This window comes from Centrocercus urophasianus, unplaced genomic scaffold, assembly GCF_019232065.1.
Source record: "Centrocercus urophasianus isolate 14NV4802_14NV808 unplaced genomic scaffold, USGS_Curo_1.0 seq_19, whole genome shotgun sequence".
Lineage (NCBI taxonomy): Eukaryota > Metazoa > Chordata > Aves > Galliformes > Phasianidae > Centrocercus > Centrocercus urophasianus.
In genome coordinates, this window is record NW_024884744.1 from 21,011,270 (window position 1) to 21,032,282 (window position 21,013).

General features: G+C 44.8%; 1 protein-coding gene and 2 non-coding genes across 6 annotated transcripts; all 3 read left to right on the forward strand.

Moving 5' to 3' along the window:
- Nucleotides 1-444: 444 nt before the first annotated feature.
- Nucleotides 445-20,336, forward strand: ATG16L1 (autophagy related 16 like 1). Of its 4 annotated transcripts, none has more exons than XM_042820650.1 (18): nt 445-574; nt 1,089-1,182; nt 3,616-3,721; nt 4,932-5,005; nt 5,194-5,445; nt 6,190-6,255; nt 7,950-8,039; nt 8,805-8,861; nt 9,818-9,920; nt 12,456-12,561; nt 12,680-12,750; nt 14,253-14,324; nt 15,832-15,952; nt 16,754-16,859; nt 17,418-17,567; nt 17,966-18,013; nt 18,385-18,486; nt 18,865-20,336. In XM_042820650.1, exons 1-18 carry the CDS (start codon nt 460-462, stop codon nt 18,956-18,958), a joined length of 1,827 nt encoding a protein of 608 aa, XP_042676584.1. In that variant the 5' UTR covers nt 445-459; the 3' UTR covers nt 18,959-20,336. The 4 variants fall into 4 exon arrangements, with proteins under 4 accessions (XP_042676584.1, XP_042676585.1, XP_042676586.1 ...); XM_042820651.1 differs by having other exon boundaries at nt 7,953-8,039; XM_042820652.1 differs by lacking the exon at nt 8,805-8,861.
- On the forward strand, nt 10,157-10,430 carry LOC122161629. Its single transcript, XR_006169233.1, has one exon.
- On the forward strand, nt 13,139-13,402 carry LOC122161630. The gene has a single exon (XR_006169234.1).
- Nucleotides 20,337-21,013: the final 677 nt, after the last annotated feature.

Below are 21,013 nucleotides of genomic sequence, written 5' to 3' on the forward strand. Positions count from 1 at the left end.
CTCAAGATGGCGGCAGCGTGCGGCCCGCCTCATGGGTGGGCGCGCAAAATGGCGCCGCGCGAGGCCCCCTCTCCTCAGCGGGGTGTCGCCCGCGCGCCCGTGGCGGCCGACTGCGTTCGTAGCGCTGCCCGCCGCGAGTCAAGAGGCAGTGCTGTGGGTCGGCGGAGCCGGAAGCCGTCGGGTTGCAGAGCGGCGTCAGGCAGCGCCGCGGACAGCCTCTGTCGCGTTTGCGGTGCGCCGTCGAGCCGCGAGGACCCCTGACGGAGCGCGGCCGCGGCGCCATGGAGGGCGTGGGGCGGCGGCTGCGGACGGGGCCAGTGGAGACTCGGCCGTGAGAGGCGGGCTCTCGGCCCACTGCGGGCTGAGAACCGGCGCTTGCCGCTCCACGGGGAGCCCGCCCATCCTCCGGGCCTCTCATAGCGGACGCCGCTCCTCTAGACGTCCGTTCCCGCCGCGGAGATGGCGTCGGGGCTGCGCGCCGCCGGCTTCCCTCCCTGGAAGCGGCACATCGCGGCGGAGCTGCGGCGGCGGGACCGGCTGCAACGGCAGGCCTTCGAGGAGATCGTGGCGCAGTGTGAGCGGCTGCCGCGGGCTCTGTGCCCTGGGGTTGTTCTGGGACGGTGGGAAACCGCGGGGTTGGGGGCTTGCTTATCTCAATTCCGTGAGAGCGCTGTGAGGGGGTTTCCCAACGGAGAAAGGTCGTGCGTTGTTTCGTTTTTTTTAGCTTAAGTTTTTTGTATTGTTTTATCTGAAAGAATAAGTAGGTGCTTCTCGCAGCACCTTCCCGCACAATACAGCCATGTGTTGTGTGCAGTGATTGCCGGCTCTTCTCTTTGCCGTCGGATCAGAGCTGTGAGGGGTTTGGACTTTCACTGCCATCTTATGTTTATCAGATATCGTTACCTGTGAGCCACGGCAGCCTCTCTGCCAAGCACAGCTGCTGAACCAACCAGGGGCTGGTGTTGGAGTTGAGTACTGCCCTAGCAGCACACCTCATTGTCCTACAGGATTATGGCACGTTTTACCTTCTTTAGATGGTAAAGAATCTGGTATTGCTCTTTGATTATTTTTCTTTATTGTTCTTTTAGATAACAAGCTGCTAGAGAAGTCGGATCTCCACGCTGTGCTGGCTGATAAGCTGCAAGCAGAGAAATATGACATGCAGAGCAGACATGAAATCAGGTATTTGTGATTACTTTGTTGTTCAACTGTCTGCCCTGCCTGCTCTAACCCAAACCGTGGATTGATGTGTTGTACAAGAGTCTTCTAGGTTATGACAGTAGCTTACAGCTGAGTAAAGTGGGAAGTTGGTTTAACTAAAATAAAACTTGAAGTATGAGAAACTTACTATCACCACATCAGAGGGCTGGAGTATCTCTCCTATGAGGAAAGGTTGAGGGATTGTTTAGCTTGGGAAAGAGAAGGGTCTGGGGAGACGTCGCTGTGGCCTTCCAGTACTTGAAGGAAGTGTATAAACAATAATAAGGGGGATGGTGTTTGTGAGGGTGGATGGTGATAGGACAAGGGGGAATGGTCTTAAACTGAGACAGGGAGGTTTAGGTTGGATATGAGGAGGAAGTTTTTCAGCCAGAGGGTGGTGAGGCACTGGAACAGGTTGCCCAAGGAGGCTGTGGATGCCCCATCCCTGCAGGCATTCGAGGCCAGGCTGGATGTGGCTCTGGGCAGCCTGGGCTGCTGGTTGGTGACCCTGCACGTAGTAGGGGGTTGGAACTGGATGAGCACTGTGCTCCTTTGCAACCCAGGCCATTCTGTGATTCTATGTGTTTATGTTAATTGATGAAGAAAGATCAGTCCAAGTTCTGGGCAGAAAGCAGTTTGTCACAGGCTCCACCTGTGAAGGTGGACCAGGCTGAGCTGCTGGTTCTGTTACTACCTAATGATTGTTGTCTGACTCTTAAAACCATTAACTGAAAGGTGCATGAAGGCAGCAAAGTATTGCAGTGCAGAAGGGGACAGCTGTCTTACTTGGAGCTGTCTTACTGGAGGTTCAGTGATACCAGGGCAGATACCTGGGTAGAGTGGAGCAAAACATGGTTGTGAAGTGTCAATCTGAATGTGTTTCCTACACTTAAGAAACAAGAGCTATATCATCTGCCTGCTTTTAGCAGGATTTTATCAGAAACTCCCTTCTAATGCAGGAATGGCACTCTAGTGCTGCAGGCAGCACTCGTGCTATTTATTCTGTTGGAGCCTGAATGCGCTGCAAACCAATTTGCTGGTAGTGTATCCATTGTCTGGAGAGCACATAAATGCCAGCAGGCAGGGACTGCTGGCTTTTCCTCTTGTCTTGACTGAAGAAAGGGCTGCTCATTAGCTCAGAATTACCTACTGCTGTAGGAATTGCAGTCTCTGCTGAAACTCTTCTTGCTACGTGACTCAATACTGTATGCATGTGTCTAATTGGAATAAGAAACAAGTAGTTTGTGTTTTTGTAAGGAAGGAAGAACCGATTCTCCTGGAGTTAACACGTATATGAAAGCTGTCAAGAGTTTTTTGATGGCTGTAGTTGTCCTAAACCATCTTTAGTTTATTGGAATCTGGTGAAACCCAAATAGGTTTATCCCTTCATTCTGGTTGAAAATCTATTCCAAGAGATGAGACTGGGAGTAAAGGAGGATGAGAAGAAATGCTCAGAAAGAACATATTCCAAGTAAATACTGAACTGAATTATAACACTGTCCTTGGTATGTAGCAGTTTGTTCAAACTGAGCAAATTTTCTAGTACTAAATAGGTGGGGAAGAATGCTTTTAATCAGCTGTAAAGGCAAGGAGGAGTATTAGATCTGGCTGCAGGTGCAAGAGTGGCCAGCATTGTAGGGCCTGGTGGGTATTACCAGAGACTTGGCCTCTCAGCTGTCCAGACACACAGTTTGTTCTCATTGTTACCACTGTGAGACCTTCCAGCTTGTGAATACGTGGTCTTCCCCTTGGCATTGTTTTAACACAGAATGACTGCAGAAACAGATGCTTGCAATTTTCTTGTTCTTTTTGTCTGGTATTATAGCAGTCAACTTGAAATTATTGTTTGGAAAAGCTGTAATTTCAAATTGAGTTGCATGGAATCTGTGTGTGTATATATAACATATATATGCTTTTAAAAAGCTAACTTCTGTTCCTATCTGCGTTCCTATCCTATATGCATTACAGTTGTAGCTGTTTTGGAGGTGGGAAGATGGATATGCAAGTGCAAACAGAAGTTAAAAGAAACCTCTTTTGTGCCACAGGCTAGAATGTAGCTGGGACAGTGAAGAAGGGACTTGTTAAACCTGGGATGGAAAACCCAAAGGACTGGGAAGAGATCCAGGTTCCCTGGCTTGTGGATCTACATCTCTTAAATGCTGTCTTTCATTTGGGTTTTAAGTCTGTTTTAGAAAAAGTAAATGAAACCCTCAGGAAATCAGTTTTTTTGATACTCTATAATGCTGGTGAGGAGTGAGTTGTGGTGGAGTTAGCTGTGGTTTAGTTTGCAATGAATGGACTGCATCTCTCATGTGGTATAGAATATCAGAGGGAGATGGTGTCCTGAAACTGACTGGTCAAAGGCGTGAAAGCAGCTGGGTTCTAGGTTATAACCTTCTTCCTGTCTTATTCCAGTCCAGGACACGATGGCACATGGAATGATGCTCAGTTGCAGGAACTGGCACAGCTGAAGATAAAGCATCAAGAGGAGCTGACTGAGCTACATAAGAAACGTGGAGAGGTTGGAAAATCCTCTTGTGTTCTGTGTGCTTCAAACGTAGCCCTGCATGAACGTGGTGTTAATTTTACTGAGATCATTTGTCTTTTTTCATCATTTCACATGCAGTCTTTCTAAGCAATTCATATTCATGATTAAAAAAATTTGGAGATGGTTGGTCGTTCAAACTGAGAGCCGAGAAATAAGAGGATTCATTATCAGCATAGTGCTGTTTTTAAGAAGAGCTTAATTTTGCATTTCACAAACGTTTTTAACTGTAGTTATTAGAGGAGGAAGGAACTGATCTAGCTTAGAGCTGCAAATGAGCACCAGTTCTATGCTGGAAAGATTTTCAGTGAGTAAAAAGTGAGAGAATAGGTGGCAGTAGGTGGTTCCACTTGGCTCTTTTGCTTTGCAGGAGCACTGCTAGGTAAGAGTGGACAAAACAAGTGCAAGCAGAGGTTGGAAGTACTTTGGTGTTAGACTGCAAAGGAAGGAATCACTGTTTCTTCTACGTAAATGCAGTAGGCGGCTTGGGAGTTCCACAAGGAATGAGTTGGGCTGTTTTATTATTTTTTTTTTCTTCATTTTTTGGGGGTATTTTTTCTTTGGATAGGAAAACACAAGGGCTCTGCCAACAGATTTGGGTGTTGAGAATTGCAGCAGAGGAAAGAGTAAGTTTGGGAGCTAGCACCTGAGAGTTCCTGCAGCCTTTTACAGGGAGATGGGAGTGACCTGGAGAAAGTTTGGCTCCTTTGACCACACTTCATTGGAACTGTAAAGGAGCTCCCATGTCTGTAATCATGAGCTTTTCAAAGAGTAGGCAGCTTTCTGCAGGAAACATGCATTGACTACACAAAGCACCACAGATTCCTGCTTCCCACTCAGCCCAGTATCCTAAGCAACCTGCCCAGCTTCTCAGGGCTCAGTCTTCCTCCCAGGGGCAGCTGAGGCACTGCGCCCTGTGGGGTTTGTTGGCTGGGTAGCTGGGAGTTGATAACAGAATTCATTAGTGTTGGCCTCTGCCCCTCTTATTTTTTGTGTTCTGCAAAGACTCCATCAGTAGCTTTATTTGTAGAAGCAACAAACAAATAGGTATAGAAAGCAGAAAGAAGACATGAAAGATGCTCCTCATGCTTGTAGATTGGTCTGTGCTCTCACTGAGAGCTGCTCTGCATATGTTGTCCAGCTGACAACCCTGCGTTTCTGTAATGTGATTTTCTCCTCTCTGTAGTTGGCCCAGTCTGTAATTGATCTGAATAACCAAATGCAGCAGAAGGACAAAGAGATGCAGATGAATGAAGCAAAGTGAGTAGGAACAGTTTCTTCTGTGTAATTGTTTTGAGATGGAGACTTCTGGTTGGGTTATTTGTTATGATAGTCTCCAGGAGCCTTACCCATGGGCTAAGAATTCCTTTCTGTATTGCAACAAATAAATAAATAGGTACATACTTGAGAAAAGATTCTCATTGTTTTATGTTTTGTTGTCCTTCCAGGATTGCAGAGTATTTGCAAAAAATCTCTGAACTGGAAACAGAGTGCCAGGAACTACGCAGCAAGCTGCAGGATCTTGAGCGAGCTAATCAGACGCTGAAAGATGAATATGATGCTCTCCAGATCACCTTCAATGCCTTGGAGGAGAAACTGAGGAAAACAACTGAAGATAACCAGGAGCTGGTCTCACGTTGGATGGCAGAGAAAGCACAGGAAGCCAATCGCTTGAATGCAGAAAATGAAAAGGATTCGAGGTGAGATGATCTCTGTTTGATAAACTGCTTCCCAGTATGTTCATAGGTAACTGTGTGTGTAGAATAAAACAACATCCAATTCAATTTCAACTTTGAGGTCTGTGAATTCTTGCACAACGCAATGAGAGTCTAAAAGTTTGCATTCCTTCCTCTGGCCAACACAGGGGAATGCTTTGTGAAGACACTTCAGTCTTTTAAATGAACAAAACATGTGTTTTTCATTCTTGAACAGTGAACCGTGGCCTAACAGTCATAAATAACACTCCTTTTGTTAGTACTAGATCTGAAGATTTGTTCAACTTGCATTCTGATAATACAGACAGTTTTATCTTTTTTTATACAACCAATTTAAATGTTTCTTTACATCCTGCTGTCAGGAGAAGATGCTGTGAGACTAAACTGTGTGTAAGAACAAATAATTTTTCTTCTGAGTTGCCTCTGTTTACTTTTCAGCTGACAATATTTGAAGGCTGAGGCCTTTAAGACAAACCACATAGTATGTGGTGGTTTTGTATTATCTTTCTTAACATCTTTTTAAGTTCTTGCAAGTGTTTGCTCTGAGCAAATCTGCATTCCTGTGGGCCACAAGAAGCTGGTGAGCTGAAGGTGTGCTGTAAGAGTGCCAGTGGTGTGGTGTTTTTAGTATGACGAAATCCATCAAACCTGCACATGATCATTGAAATAAGATTAAAGAAGGCTTTGTGTTGTTGTTGTTTTTCATTAATCATGTTTTTCTTTTCTTAGGAGGCGACAAGCCAGGCTGCAAAAGGAGCTGGCAGAAGCTGCCAAAGAACCCCTGCCTGTTGAACCGTAAGCACTTAATTTAAGAAGTTATGGGAGTAAATTTCTACTGCAGAAAACAATCCAGAAAAATGTGGACTGACTTCTCCTGGCAGGCCAAAAATGATCAGCTTGAGTCTCTTGTCCTTTGCATCAGCCAGCAGCACGTAGATATTCACTGCCATTCACTGCTTATTCCTGGATGGTCTGTCATCAGCTGACTGAAGTGTGCAGATGGTGATGTGTGTTTTGTGCCAGGTTGATGAGGTTATTAGCATTTAGGTTAGTCAAATCTAGCCAGTCTACACTCAGTGCACTGCCATTGGTTACAACTGACACAGTCTGCAGAACTCAGTGCCAGAGCATTGTGCAGGTTTCTTGATTCCCTTTGCAGCATATTGGAGTCACCCTAGAGCTCTGTGCTGCGAGTCCTTGCACATGATAGAAGTAATGGAAGAGGGCCCAGGCAGAAATCTGAGGTAGGAAGAGCGTGTATGTAGGGAATATGAGAGAACTTGCAGTAATTGGAGGGAGGTTTAAAATTGTAATCAGCAATACAGCTAAGACACACAGTTTGGTTTGCAGCTTTTCCAGAAATGTTTAAATGCAGCCATTCCCTCAGCTTGTTGAGCTTTGGGTCTCTCTGAATTATCACTAACCTCTGTGTCCCAGAGCAGTGGCCAGTGCCACACATTATTTGATGTAAACACACGCACAACTTAAGCATTACATTCTCCAGTAAATAGTGTTGTATGGAGAGAGGAAATGCACATGCCTGTGGCTGCTTTCCCTGCAAAGCTAATTCCACTTCCCAAAGTGAGACCTTCCTATTGCACAGGTAGTTGTGGCTCAACAGCCTCTTTACTTCCTGTTGTGGTGGTGATGGTGGTCTCAGCGTTTCCTTTGTTTTGAGCTGCTGAGGAGTCAAAACAAAGCCTATCCTCTTTGGCTCTTTTGCAGCTGAATAGTCTTGTCAGATGGCAGACACTGGTTTGTAGTTAAATGCTGGGTTTTAGTACCCTGATTAGTCATGTGTCATCAGGTTGATACTGTGTTTAAAAACAGCTTGTCCTGCAAGATCAGCAGTGCTTTGAAGGAGGACTGCTGGACTGTCAGAGCCCATGATAACTGCTCAGCACGTGCTGAACATCTTAGCTGGATTATTTTTATGGCATTTATATTGTAACCTCACCATTATATTCAGTTACACATTAGCATGTAGATAACAGAATGGGCCAAAACATCCCTCCTGCTTACTGGAGCAGCACTTGAAGTTCAAACAGTATAAAAAATTCATTAAATTCATGAAGAGACAAAGTTCAAACCCTCGTGGGTCGTTATAGTGTGTGTTGGGCTGCAAGCTGAAACGTAACGTTGTAGTAAAGAGAATCTGGAAAGGGTGCTATCAACATCAACATGGAGGAAAAAACTGTCACAGAAGAGTATAACTGGCAGTTCAAAAGAGAAAATTTAAGTGTAGACATTGCACATAATTGTTTTCCTACAGTTGATAGTATTGTCTCTGGTAGGGGCAGCCAGATGGTGTTTGTGTTACTTGCAGCTGCCTTTGTGACACTGCAGCTCAGTGAGGCTGAGTGGGGTTGGGGTCAGGCACCGGTGGATCCTTGAGCAGTATCAACCCTTCTGTTCAAATACTTCAGAGGTGGTCACTCCTAAAGGCGCTGCTGGCTGAAAATGAGGTGTGTTCTGTTCTCTCACTTCAGCAGGGATGATGATATTGAAGTGCTTGCAGATGAAACCTCTGACACAGCTGAGGAGACATCTCCAGTGCGAGCTGTCAGCCGAACACCCAGGTTTGTAGCCTGAGACATCTTTCTTTCCATGTTCCTGGGGAAGAACAAGGGGTATAATAGATTTAGAACAACTAAAGGAACAGTGTTGAGATATTGCTTCTGGTTTTCACTCTTCTTTGTCTGGAATGCAGTTCTGTGCTTGCACCAGAGCAGTGGGGAACTGATTGCATACTGTGTTCTCTATCACTGTGTTCTGGCTATGTTTTTCCTTTGTTGTTTTAACCAAGCAAAACTATTTTTTATTATAGATATTAAATATCTATAATGATGAAAAATAAGATTTAAAAACAAAAATAGACTATAAGGTAAGTACTGCAGTGCCAGCTGTGTTCTCTGTATTTATAGAAGACACCAACATGGTTTTACAAGCATCTAGGCTTTGGAATTCTATTGAAATACTGAAAATCTCTTCACCTAGATTGAATGCATTTTTTTTCCCTCTAAAGTAGCAGTGAGTGGAAAGTAAGAGATAATGATGAGAGCACGTTATTGGAACTACAGACTTGGTAAATTGTTATGTCTGAACCCTGTAATTCATGGGGTGGACATTGAGGCGAAAATGAAGAAACACCACCCACAAGTGATGCTCTGATTTGTAGTTCTGGTGACTTTTGTACTGCTGCCTGCCTTTGGGCTTTTCTGCCTTGGGACTGGGTCTGTGGGGAGGGAGTCTTTCCAGATACTTGCTGCTATGAACTGTATTTATGTTGATCTTTATTTGGAGAAGCTCTTCACAAGATTTATACCTGTCCTCCCCTCCTTCAGTAAGCGACTCTCCCAGCCAGCTGGAGGCCTTCTGGATTCTATCACTAATATCTTTGGGTAGGTTAGAACACTTGCTCCTCTTTGTTTTTTGTATTGGTTTCAATGTATACAAAAAATCTTGGTGATGCAAGGAATGCAAACAAATATTTTCAGCCTTTCTTCTAGCTTCTGCCTTTTTTTTTTCTTTTTTTTGTTCTCCTCAACTTCCTGTTTCTTCCATCTTGCCGTGTGCTGACCTCTGACCTTTCCCTCCAGTCTGTCTGAATCTCCCCTTTTGGGACATCAGTCTTCCGATGCTGCCAGGTGAAAACATTATCCCTCTTAGTCCAGCATGTGAATGTATTCCACCGAGTTAACATGGAACCAAGTTGCATTATCCTGATTAGATGTCAGTTGTCAGTATTACTGGATAGGAATTATCTGCTGTTAGAGATACCATGAACTCCTCTTTGTGGGGAGAATACATGGGTGTTACTCTTACTTTCCACTGTGCTTAGTTCCTTTACTAGAGCTGTTTTAAAGTAAGCCTCTAGGCTTTGTGCTTGGTATCAGGAGTAGAGCCAGCCTTTGTAAGTTGAGCCCTACATGAGGTGGATGGTCTTTGCTTAAATGGTGCTGTTTGAGCTTTGGAATGGAGCGTTTTGCTGCCTGGAATGTAGAGCTGCAGTGGTGCTCATTCTCCCTAGACAGAATGATGGAGTTGCAGTCTTTCCTGCTAAACTCAGCTGCAATCACTGCCATGTTTATTTCCTAATAGAAAAAGATGACTGCTTCAAAATGAGGTCAGTAATCACATCTGGTAAAATATCTGGCATTCTGTGAGATATTAAAAGCCATAAGGGATGTAGTACTGTGCAATAAATGTCATTTTTGAAAGACAGGATAAAAGAAAATAAAAACCCTGTTGTTTAATCACTATTCAGTGTAGTTAAGTGACATGTACAAATCTGGGTGGACTCAGGAGGAAGCATTCCTTCCTGTTTGTAAAATCTTTTTACTGTGTTTCATATCAGGAGGCGTTCTTTGTCCTCGTTCCCTGCTCCCCAGGACAATGCAGAGCCACATCCAGGTGCCAGTAAAGAAGTGAGAGTGCCCACTACTGCCATCTGTGTCTTTGTAAGTATGGAAGGAATTACCATTTTTACCATCCTTTGTAGTATCTTTGGAGGAAGCCAATCTTGTCTGCATCTTGGATCCTGGTCTCTTGAAACCACTGCCATTAACTTTGCCAAACAAGAAGAAATTCTTGGCAGCGTGGTTCATCCTATTTAATTTAGCCCAAGTGCTTTTTAAAGCCAGCGTGCTCCCAGGTGTGGTTCTGTTCTGCATGTGTTTGATGTCTGTTTTGCTGAGGTCGATGATGACACTTAGTAAAAGGTCTGATGGCACTGGGAAATTGCACACCATTACCTTTTTGGCTCCCAGCAGTCTTTGTTCTGTCATGCCATAGTAGAGCTATGACTGAGAAAGAGATTGCTGACAGTTTGGGATTAATTCAGTGCCAGCTCCCCACAGTGAAGGGGGTTTTGGTGCCGAACGTCATCCAACAGAGCTGGTTGGGAGGAGCTCATGGCAGTGGTGTGCCTTCATTGGCTGTGCGTGATCTAAAGTTTTCAAGCTGAGACCTCCTTTATGTGTTGCTGTGGCCTCACAAGGCTGAACTTAAACTTCTGAGATGAAAGATACTGTGGTAAATTGTTTCACAGAGCAATTGTTTGTTTGGATGCTTCTCTTGAACTTTCTCAGTCCATCAAGTGCTTTCTCCATGGATACAAAATGATTGTTTTCATCCACAAGAAGAGAGTTACTATGGTGTGGAGGCTTGTGTGTTCCTGGCATGCCCTGTTACTGTCTCTAATGGAGGCCATGGGGTGGAGGAGGAGTAGTTATGCTTCCGAAGCTGAGAATGAGATCACAGCCTAAGTGACAGCCTGCAGCTGGCTTGAATAGGGCACTTATCAGGAGGTGTTTGTGGCTACACTATGTGGTAAAAGCCTCCCTCCACCTCTGGCTGTATACAGCAAGTCCAGTTGATTGACAAAATTACTTATGATTAACACTTAAATATGTAGGACGTTGCAAAGCTACGTATGACTGAGATGCTTAAGAGCCACCTGTTTCACCTTTCTATGAATTGCCTCTGATGTCATCTGAACTTCCTAGAGTGGCATAGCCAGTCAGTCCCACACAGGGGACAAACCAGAGTAAGTTATGCTGACCCTTAATTGCATAAACACAGGGAATGCTCTCCTATTCCAGTTCCCACCTTGCTGCAGTAGGAACAGTTGCAGTAGCAAGCCTGTCACAGTGGCTGAGAGGTGCTGCTTAGTTAGCAGTGCAGTACTGGAAGAAAGAACTCCCTGCTTCTTGCGTGGGAGCTTTTATGGGCCTTCTGGAGATGATCTGTGTTGTATTTCAGCTCCTGTGTTTGGAGCCTCACGCATGTCTAGATTCAGTGGAGCAGTGCAGAGCATTCCTAAAACAAATGCAAGGACTCCGTGCCAGAAGTTTGGCAGATGCTGGGAGGTTGTTACTCCAAACAGCGATCCGTGCCTCTTTTTGTAGAGCTGAATAGAAAAAGCTTGGATGGGAGCAGAAGGTTCTTGTGTTAGCCAGCACAGTGGGATGTAGCTGCTGGGCAAAGATTTTGGCTAGCTTCATTTAGAGTGTTTCTTCAGCACTTCCAAGAAGACCAGACTTGAAGTGTGATGACCTCTAAGTATGAGCTGACAGACCAACAGCAAGTTCTAGCAGAAAAACATCTTCCTGAAAATTGATTTCAAGGGAGCACTTAGTGAAAATTCTTGGGTGGGTTGCAGGGGAGAGGAAAAGAAGGCAGCAAATGAGTTAAGGACATGATACTCCTTAGTGTGGGAAATAATGGGCAAGTAGTGCAAGTCTGTAAAATTGACGGGAAAAAGAGATATCTTAATGCTAAAATCCTCATAGGTTTCTAAAGGCTAAGAATCACAGGTAAGCAGGCAGCTCAACCTTCAAGTATTACTCTGTGCAAAAGCAGAGGTGTCGCTGGGCCTGCTGATAGGAACTATGGCATAAACCCAAGCTTTCAGTGAGAGGAGGGCTGTTCCAAGCTGCAGCTGTGCCTTTAGTACTTAACTGCCAGTATGAAGCAGCATTATCACTGATACTGTAAGTGAACGCACTTTATTTGTTATGCTGCTTTTAAGCAGGCTTTCCAAGGCCAAACCTGACTCGTGTGTTTAGTGGTTGCATAAGCTGGTTGGATTATGTTCCTCTGTTGGCTCTAGACAGAGAAATAAAAGGTTGATTTTCTTCTGCAGCGTGTCACCTCTTAATGTTTTCTGTCCTTTCCTTATTTTATTCTGGTATAACTTAAAAGCCTCTGCTTTGTAAGTTCAGTCTGTGTAAGCTTTGACAAGTTCTTGGTAATGTACTGTCCCTGGTGAGTCCTTGCTGGTGTTCTCCTTCATGTGCCTTTGGGTTTTTTAGATAGGGATCAGCATTTTTTGCTCTGTTTGTGCACAGACAGCCACAGCAGGCATTCAGCCTCCTATACACTGCCGAAAAAGCTGCAGCTGTGGTGTAACCCTTGAAGCTCTGTCGCTTTCTAGTCAGTGCTCTCAGATCTGTGCAGTTTGGGTAGCTGTTCTGTTTCTTCTGCTCCCCCAGGATGCACATGACGGGGAGGTGAACGCGGTGCAGTTCAGCCCTGGCTCCCGGTTACTGGCAACAGGAGGCATGGACCGCAGGGTTAAGCTCTGGGAAGTCTTGGGAGGTAAATGTTTTTGCTTTGGGATAACGTGGGGTATGAAAGAAACTCATATTATAGTTCACTTTGTGTCAGCTTCTGTTCTAATCCATGGCTTAAGTTTTGTTCGTCTTTCTCTGTGCAGATAGGTGTGAGCCCAAAGGTTCCCTCTCTGGTAGTAATGCTGGGATTACAAGCATAGAGTTTGATAGTGCTGTGAGTATCTGTGCAATATCCACTGTTTGTAATTGGAAATAAGCTAATTGATGTATGTTATGCTCTGCTGCCACTTTCCATTCTGATGCTTTGAGAAGTTACCTAAGATAGGAGTTAATGCTTAGGAGAGTAACTGCAAATAGTTGAAAAATAGTACAGAAGCTGCAGTCGGTGTAATTCTCATCTTGACTTTGCAGTTCAGATGATAAGCAGCTCAGACATTGGCCAGTATGGGGCTGTTATAATAAGACTAAAATGCATCAGGCTTTGTCTAATATGAGACATTAATCTTCAGCTTCCCACTAAGGCTGACACAGCAGCACAAAGGAAGAAAATACACTGGGGCTTTATTTCTGCCAAGCTTTTATTTTCACGAGTGCTTTGTTGAGGTCTGTGATGAATAGTAAAAGGTCTGATTGTCCCGAGACTTGCTCTTCTATGGCCTCTTCTCCCAGCAGTTCCTCCCCAGTCATGGCACAGCAGTGTAGTGTGACTGTGGGAGTGCTTGCTGACAGCATGTGATGTGTTCAGTTCATGTTAACCTGGAGTACTGGAGACATGACTGTGATCAGCATCCCACAGAGCTGCTCAAAGGAGTTGAGGTTTCGGCTTGTTGTATCTGGACGTGTGATCTGACTTTTCTGCTGAGACCTCCTCCATAACCCACTGTTTTGCTGCAGAGTAAGACCGAAGCTGAAGTAATTTTTTCCACCCGCTGGTTCTGCATGCTGAACTTTCCTGACACACACCCAAAGCCGTCGTCCTTTTGGACGTCAACCAGCTGATGAGATTTGCAGGGGTTGTTAATCTGCAGGATAAACTAGTTGTGAGGTTATGTGTGTCAAGATGAACACGCTTGAGGTGACATCTGCCTGGGGTGAGATGCCAGTGGGCCTTAAGGATTCTTCTTTAGCTTCAGGGGAGTCTTTGAGCAGGTCTTTAAGGATAGATCTCTCCTGTTGTGGGTGACTTGGAAAAGCACTAAGCCTACAGTCATGAACAAACCCATCTACCTGTCCTTGAGCACATTTAGCTCTTGGAATCTTGAAGCATTACAAGTATAACGAAAACTTCAAGAATTGGGCCAATTCCACTTTGAGGAATGCTTAAGGTAGATGATGCAGGGCTTTCTTCATGTGCAAAGTGTAGGTGAAAGGAAAAGGTGGGGGCAAACGAGTTCACATCCTCGCTGCAGTAATGGTGGGCAGAAGGGGAAGAAAGGAGGTACTTTGCTGTCTGGTCACTGTTATTCCTCTTATCTCTAGTCATGGTTGCACCAATTGCTGTCACCTTTTGCTGAGAAGAAAAGGCCGTGGCCTTTCTGAAGGCTGTCACACTGGCTTTCCATGCTGTTATATGCTACCAGGTTCTAGTTATTTTATCCTTGTGTTTTCCCTTGGCGTGATAGCACTAAAACAGCTCCATCACTAATTGGAAATGATATGAGCTTAATTTCCATACTGACTAGCAGAAATAGTTTCAAACTAAACTTGTGTTTACAGGGTTCTTACCTCTTAGCAGCTTCAAATGACTTTGCCAGCAGAATCTGGACGGTTGATGACAATCGATTACGGGTGAGTCTGCTGATGCTTGGGATAGCTTTGTCCTGCATTTCCACCTTTGTGTCTTACAGAGGCAGTGTGATTTTTGCTGTTGTGCACTTACAGACACTCAGCAATTCCTTTTATTATACAGATGTTTATTTCTCTTAGATTAAAGAGGCTCTGCAGCGAAACCTAAAATCTAATATTGGTCTCTGCGCAGCCTCACAGGAAACTCCAGTTGCCACATGTTTGTAATACACAACTTTGCATCCCTCTCTGTGGAAACTTCAATGTTTCTTATGGTTCTTGAAGAATCAATTTAATGCTTCAGCCTCCATCTAAAGAGAGGACAGCTGAAGAAGGGCTTGCAGCAGAGGGTTGGTTTGTGGTTTTTCCTGGGTTTGTTTAAGTCAGAGGTAACATTCTTGAAAAGGAATCTTAGACCTTGCAGCTAAAGGCAGCAAACTGAAGGATTTGTGAAGTTATTCTCTACCTTTCAAAAGATCCCTCCCTTCTTCCTCTGTACTCAGGTTCTTATCCAACAGTTTATCTCAGGTTTAAGGAAGGATTTACCTGTGGGGAAAAAATAGTCTCTTATCAGCTCTCCGTAAAGTTTTGTTTATTATTGTTCCTGTTGACACTTCTCATCAATTTTTTTTAGGAAGATGCTATTTAGGTTTTGAATCTTCTGGCATTTCACACATCAAGTATAACATTGTCATTCACTGGGTGGTTGTCAGTGTGCAGAAATCAGGTCTAATGCAGGGAATTGTGGTATACTCTCTGAGCTTTTAAAACAACAACCAAAAAATAGGTATACCAGGCATTTCTCTTGTGGCTTTTTTCTCCCCTCCCCAGTTCTTGCTTCAGTCACTCACTGTTTGTTTTGTGATATGGCACGTAAATCACACAGAATCACAGAATTGTAGGGGTTGGAAGGGACCTCATAGTCAGCAATTGGAAGTGAATGCAGTTCATATTCCTCAGCCCCCCTGAGCCTTCCTCTGTGCTGGATGAAAACAAAAGCAGTTATGGAATCTGCAGTAGGGAGTGTTTCTGAAACCTTTGGTTGTCTCAGCTTTCAGACTTGAGGGTATAACAGCAGTTGAGGTGAGGCATATCCTGCTGTATCCTTGAGAGAAGCTTGTTATGGAAACCATTTTCAGCATGCTTTCCCTCTCCTGGTTTCTCCTGCGAGGCTGTGGTGCAGTTGCCATCTACCCCTCAAGTGTGGGCACGCTGCAGTAGGAGAGCTCACAGGTTCCCTGGTAGCTGGAGACCCTGCAGCCAAAGGTGACCCATGTGTCAGGGCTTCAGGCTGAGCTCAGTGGTACTGAAAACTCCAACGCGGTGTTGATCACCGTTTAAACGTCGCAGATGGGGGTGGAAACAAAGAAAAGGAAATTCGAGCAAGGCAGTAAAGGTGCAAGTTATCTTTAAAGATTCGTTGTGAAGTTGTTGAATAGAAGCAGCAAGCTATAAGGAAAGGAATCAGGTGGAGCTGTGCGCTTTGCCAACGCGAGTCTCTTCTCCTCAGCACACTTTGACGGGTCACAGCGGTAAGGTTCTGTCTGCCAAGTTCCTGCTGGACAACGCGCGCATTGTGTCAGGAAGCCACGACCGGACCCTCAAGCTCTGGGACCTCCGCAGCAAAGTCTGTAAGCAAGCTTCACTTCTTTCATCCGTGTGCTGTGCTCCTACTGGGTGTAAAGGGGAGCCTTACATAAGGCAGATCTTCTTGCTAGTTTCAAAAAGTGGCGGCGGTGCTATCTTCTGTTGTTGTTCAAGTAATCAGATTCCTTCTGTTTGTTACCTGAAATAAGAAATCGTGTATGCAGAAAGCACTTGTTAATGCTATTACATTCACAGCAGCTGTGTTCTATGAGCTTTCTTTGTTTATCAGTCCACGCTGTGGATATTTTTGTCTTCCACTAAAAGCGTGGAGCCAGCTCAGAGTGTTTTTAACCTGGAGGTGGATGGAATTGTCTTGGAAATGTGCCAGATTTCAGCATCGTGAATGAAGGAGATGCTCAGGTTCTGGTTCCTCTTTGGGATAGACGTTTTTATTGGTCTGCTCTTCAACTGATGGCTCTTAAGCCTTCTTGCACTGAGAGAAAAATCAGGATTGCTTTGATACCTGAGCCAAGAACATAGGTCGTGTTGGCAGTTTCATGTTTAGCAGTGGCAAATTATAGCTGGCTAGATAGGAAGTAAAGCAGCTGTCCTAGGAACATTTAAAGAGATATTAGATCTAGCAAAGGAGATTGAGAAGGGCAGGGAGGTTAAAGACTTAATTCGGGATTACACTAAGACAGTTTGCCCTGTGGCACTCCATGGGCCCAGCACTGTGCAGCTGCTATGTTCAGGGTGTGTGCATGGCATAGTGATTATTTTCTGATTCCCTTTCCATCAGCTTGTATGGAATTCAGTGCCTCACCACTGACTTATCCTTTTTTTAGGTATAAAAACAGTGTTTGCAGGATCTAGCTGCAATGACATCGTATGCACTGAGCAGTGTGTAATGAGTGGACATTTTGATAAGAAAATCCGTTTCTGGGATATCAGGTAAAACTTGTGGGAGGGCTTACACACAGTAGGGATGATTATAGAATTGTTGTCCAAGTATATTCTGAACTCTGGGCTGCTTCTCTTCCTTAGTGGAGAAGCTGGAGAGACTGTTCCAAGTCTCAGAGAGCTGATGAAAGTGAAAGTGCCTTTTATTACTGCTTTTACTGCTGTTGGTTGAGGAGGGGAGAGCTTGGGTTTTTATATATGGTTTTGGATTGCTTTTTTTTTTTTTTTTCCTGAGAAGGCAGCCTGTTTCACTGTAAATATTTTGCACTGGTCATTAGTTTGCTTTCTAGACATTATTTAGTTTTCCAGAGGATAGGGTTGGGAGTAAGGGAGTGTCTGACTGTTGGTCAGCTGGTTGCGTTTTCCACCAAGTGGAATCTTGCTGGGGAAAGACTCAAAATGTGAGAATAAGCCCAGAATCCTTTGTCTCCTCCTCTTTCACACTGGGACAAGTACAAGTTTGGATGCAGTGGTTTGGCTTCCACACCCTGCTTTACTTAGTCTTTTTTTTTTTCTTTTTTCCCCTACTGTCTCCCCATCTTTTCCTAGGACTGAAAGCATAGTAAAAGAACTGGAGCTGCTTGGGAGGATCACAGCTCTGGACTTGAACTCGGAGCGAACAGAGCTTTTGACCTGTTCCCGTGATGATCTGCTGAAGATCATTGACCTGCGGGTTGGTGCTGTCAAGCAGACGTTCAGGTGAGTGTGCCCACAAGAACACTATGAATTTCAGAAGTCAGGCTTGCTGGTAGCTCTCAGTGTTAGCCTTTTTTCAGCGTCTCCACGGAGAAAGAAGTCACCTACTTTTTTTCACTTGAATAGCAAGTTTCTCTGCAGTCTAACAGCAAAAATCTGTGATGGCAGATCTTTTTGTTTGCTTCTCTAAAGGAGGTGGATTGCTTTCAAAGTGCTTGGCCTAAGGGAAGGAGCTGCTTCAGATGTGTGGAGTATTGGTGTATGAAAAATAGGAATTGTGATGAAGGGGTACTGGAGCTTATTCTGAGCCATCCAGAACCTTCACTGTGCTGTTCATTAAGAATCTGGAGATCAATCTTCTTTATAAATGAAGTTTCAATTATCTGATTCTATCTTTTCAGTGCCCAGGGATTCAAATGTGGCTCTGACTGGACAAGAGTTGTGTTCAGGTGAGATTGGATACAAGGAAGATATTGTCTGATTGAATCCTATCCCCAGAAGTGAGTGATTCATGATGCTTGGCTGCACCAGCTTCATTTACAGCTGGAAAAACTTGGGGCAGAGTTTGTGATTTGTCCACAGTTACCTCTTGGTCAAGACAGTGCACCTGTAGATGTTGATGAACTGTCTTGGAAGCTTCCTGATTTATGAATTCATTTGCTTGTTAGTGCTAAATAATGGTAGCAGAGATTTTTTTTTAAATGATGTGATATCAAGTTGCTTGCTGAGGAAGCTGAATTTGGAATGATGGTTGAGCTGATAAATTGCTGGTGTGAAGAAAACTTGTTCTGTGCCTTCAACTCCTTCTCTGATCTCGTAGTCCTGATGGTAACTATGTGGCTGCTGGCTCAGCTGATGGTGCCCTCTATGTTTGGAATGTACTCACTGGGAAGTTGGAGAGAACTCTTGCCAAGCATCACAGGTGAGGGAAAGCTGCCCGTTCCATCTGAAGCAGGATCTGGCTTGTGAATATGGATGAGAAAGACTTGTGGTCATAGAGCTGGGTTGGTGTGTGAGAATTTTTATATGCAGGTTCTTTGTGGATGCGTGGCATTGTTTTCTAGATTGGCCAAAGACTACTGGTGTATGATTCTTGTAAAACATATTTCATGTATTCTGAAGAAACAATAACCTTCCTAAGCTTATTAAAAGCAGGACTCTCCTAGGAGGTGAGAATGAAAGTGCTCTTCTGTCGTAGTCAGGATACTGTGTTATTTCACATTCTTATGAAGTGCTGTTGTGGAGAAGTGGAATTCAGTTTTTTTTTTTCCTTTAAATTTACCCCTGGCTTCTGTTTCAGTTCTTCTATCAATGCAGTCGCGTGGTCCCCAGCGGGTGCCCATGTGGTCAGTGTGGACAAAGGAAACAAGGCTGTCCTGTGGTCTGAATTTTGACTGGATGGAGGGTGAGAGGCAGAGCTCCCGTGCCTCTGTGTGTGGTGGTGCCGGTCCGTGGCTGAACAGAATGGAGACCCCGGCCCAGATCCATCCTGAGTGGGAATATTAACAAGTGCGTGGGCTTCGCTTTCTGGAGGAGAGTTCCAAAGCAATGGAGAAGGAACCCGAGTCAGAGACTTCTTATGGCCGTAACCACGCTGTGGCACTCGGACTCAGCAAGGGATTAGCTGTTCTGGATGGAGAATGCTACTTAGTCATGCCTTTACATGCAGTATCTATGCACCAATGGAGCTGAAGATACGTGGGATTCCTCACCAGGCAGCTGTGCCAAATACCCCATCACACAAATGTATCTACAGCACTTCTGAGTTGGAAATGTTGGAAAGAAGTTACAGTGTATGCTGACTTAATGCGTGCCCTGTCTCCTGTGTTCTGTTCTTGTGGCCTGGTTTAGGTGTGGAGTGAGAAGATCCCGGAATGTGGACGGGTCCTGGGCAGCCTGAAGTGCTGGAAAAGCTTTTGTAGAGAATTTCCAATGGTTCTGGCAGCTCTGCTGCTGAGTTCCCAACTCGATGCAGAGCTGCTCTGATCCTGACAGGTTCTCCAGTGCTGTCGTGCAAACTCCTCGTGTCAGTTTTTAATGGACATTGTCCATTCTTTGGGACTTCCGCACCCTTTTGTTAAAATGCCCTTCAACGGTCGGGGTATCACAAAATTAGAGATTTTTAATCTTTTTACTCCACAGGCAATTTGGTTACTGGGTTTGAGGAGAGAGAAGTTCAGCTTCTGTGCTTCTGCGATGCGGAATGCAGTCATTCTGTGACTTCAGTTCCTGAACACAGATGCTTGGTCCCCTTTTCGGTTCATCCGTCCTCTGCTGGAGGCTGTCAGTAGAACACAGGGTCAGTGGGGTTCAATCCCAAATGCGTTCTGTTGGTGCTGGCCGTTCCAGGCCACTGGCCCTTCTTCAGCAGACGTGCAATACTCCTGTGTGTGCTCTGTGCTGTGGAGCAGAATCTTCCTGTCCCCGTTTACGCATCCAAAAACCACAGTGTGGCTGGCTGTGAGCTACGTGGTACAATTGCATCCAGCCAAACCTTTCCACGTGGTCTGGGCCTCTAGACAAGCCACCAGCGTTGTATTGCCTTTTTATTTGCACTTTATTTTCATCTTTCCTGATCGTGTTTTACTAAGGAAGCGTGTTGTTTGGAGGGGCTGGGCTGGGGGGCAGCTGCTCTCTGAGGCATCTCTCTAACCCAGCCTTTTGTTCAGGCACCTTCTGTAGAGGGAACTAGAGTATACTGGGCAAACTTTTTATTTATTCAGCTGCCCATAAGAACTTGATTGTAAATAAACCCATGTTCTGCTTTTAAAACCCCACGCTGCTCTGATTCACTGATGTCTGTGTTCGTGTGTGAGATTTTTGTTCTGAATGAGCCAAGAGTGGGAACTGGAAACGTCTTTGTTTTGTTTTTCTTGGTGAATTGTAGGTTTGGGTTCAGCTGCACTGTGGGATTTGGTGTAGAGGGGGAAGGAGGATAACTGCTGCTCTTAGCAGTAAGCTGGGCAACCTGCAGATGCAGCCCTGCTTTGCCCTGTCTCAGGAGCACTGCCCGAGAATGAAGGAGGTCTCACCATGTTAAACAAGTGCCCTTGTCCTTGACAGATGGGTGTGTTGTTGGAGGTTTTCGATACGTTACTGAACTAAGGAAATCATCATCTGTGTTTCAGACCCTGCTGAGAACAGAAGGCTTTATATCCTGTGGCACCTTATTGGATTTTTAAGGCAGTGATAGGAAATGCCCGTTTCCAAAAACACAAAACCCTTATTGAATAAAGCTCTGGTTGCTACTTCAGAGTAATGAAACAAAGCCTTCGGCTGTTTTTGTTAATGAACAGATTTAAATATGCAACCATGAACCTTAACTGACTGCTCTCCTCTTTTTGCTGAGACAAGAAGCTTTGTGCCCAGCTCTTGGACGTGGGAACCACAGCAAAAAGGAGAAAACCCACACTGGCATTTTGAGGCATTTTTTGGAGACTGAGTTTTCT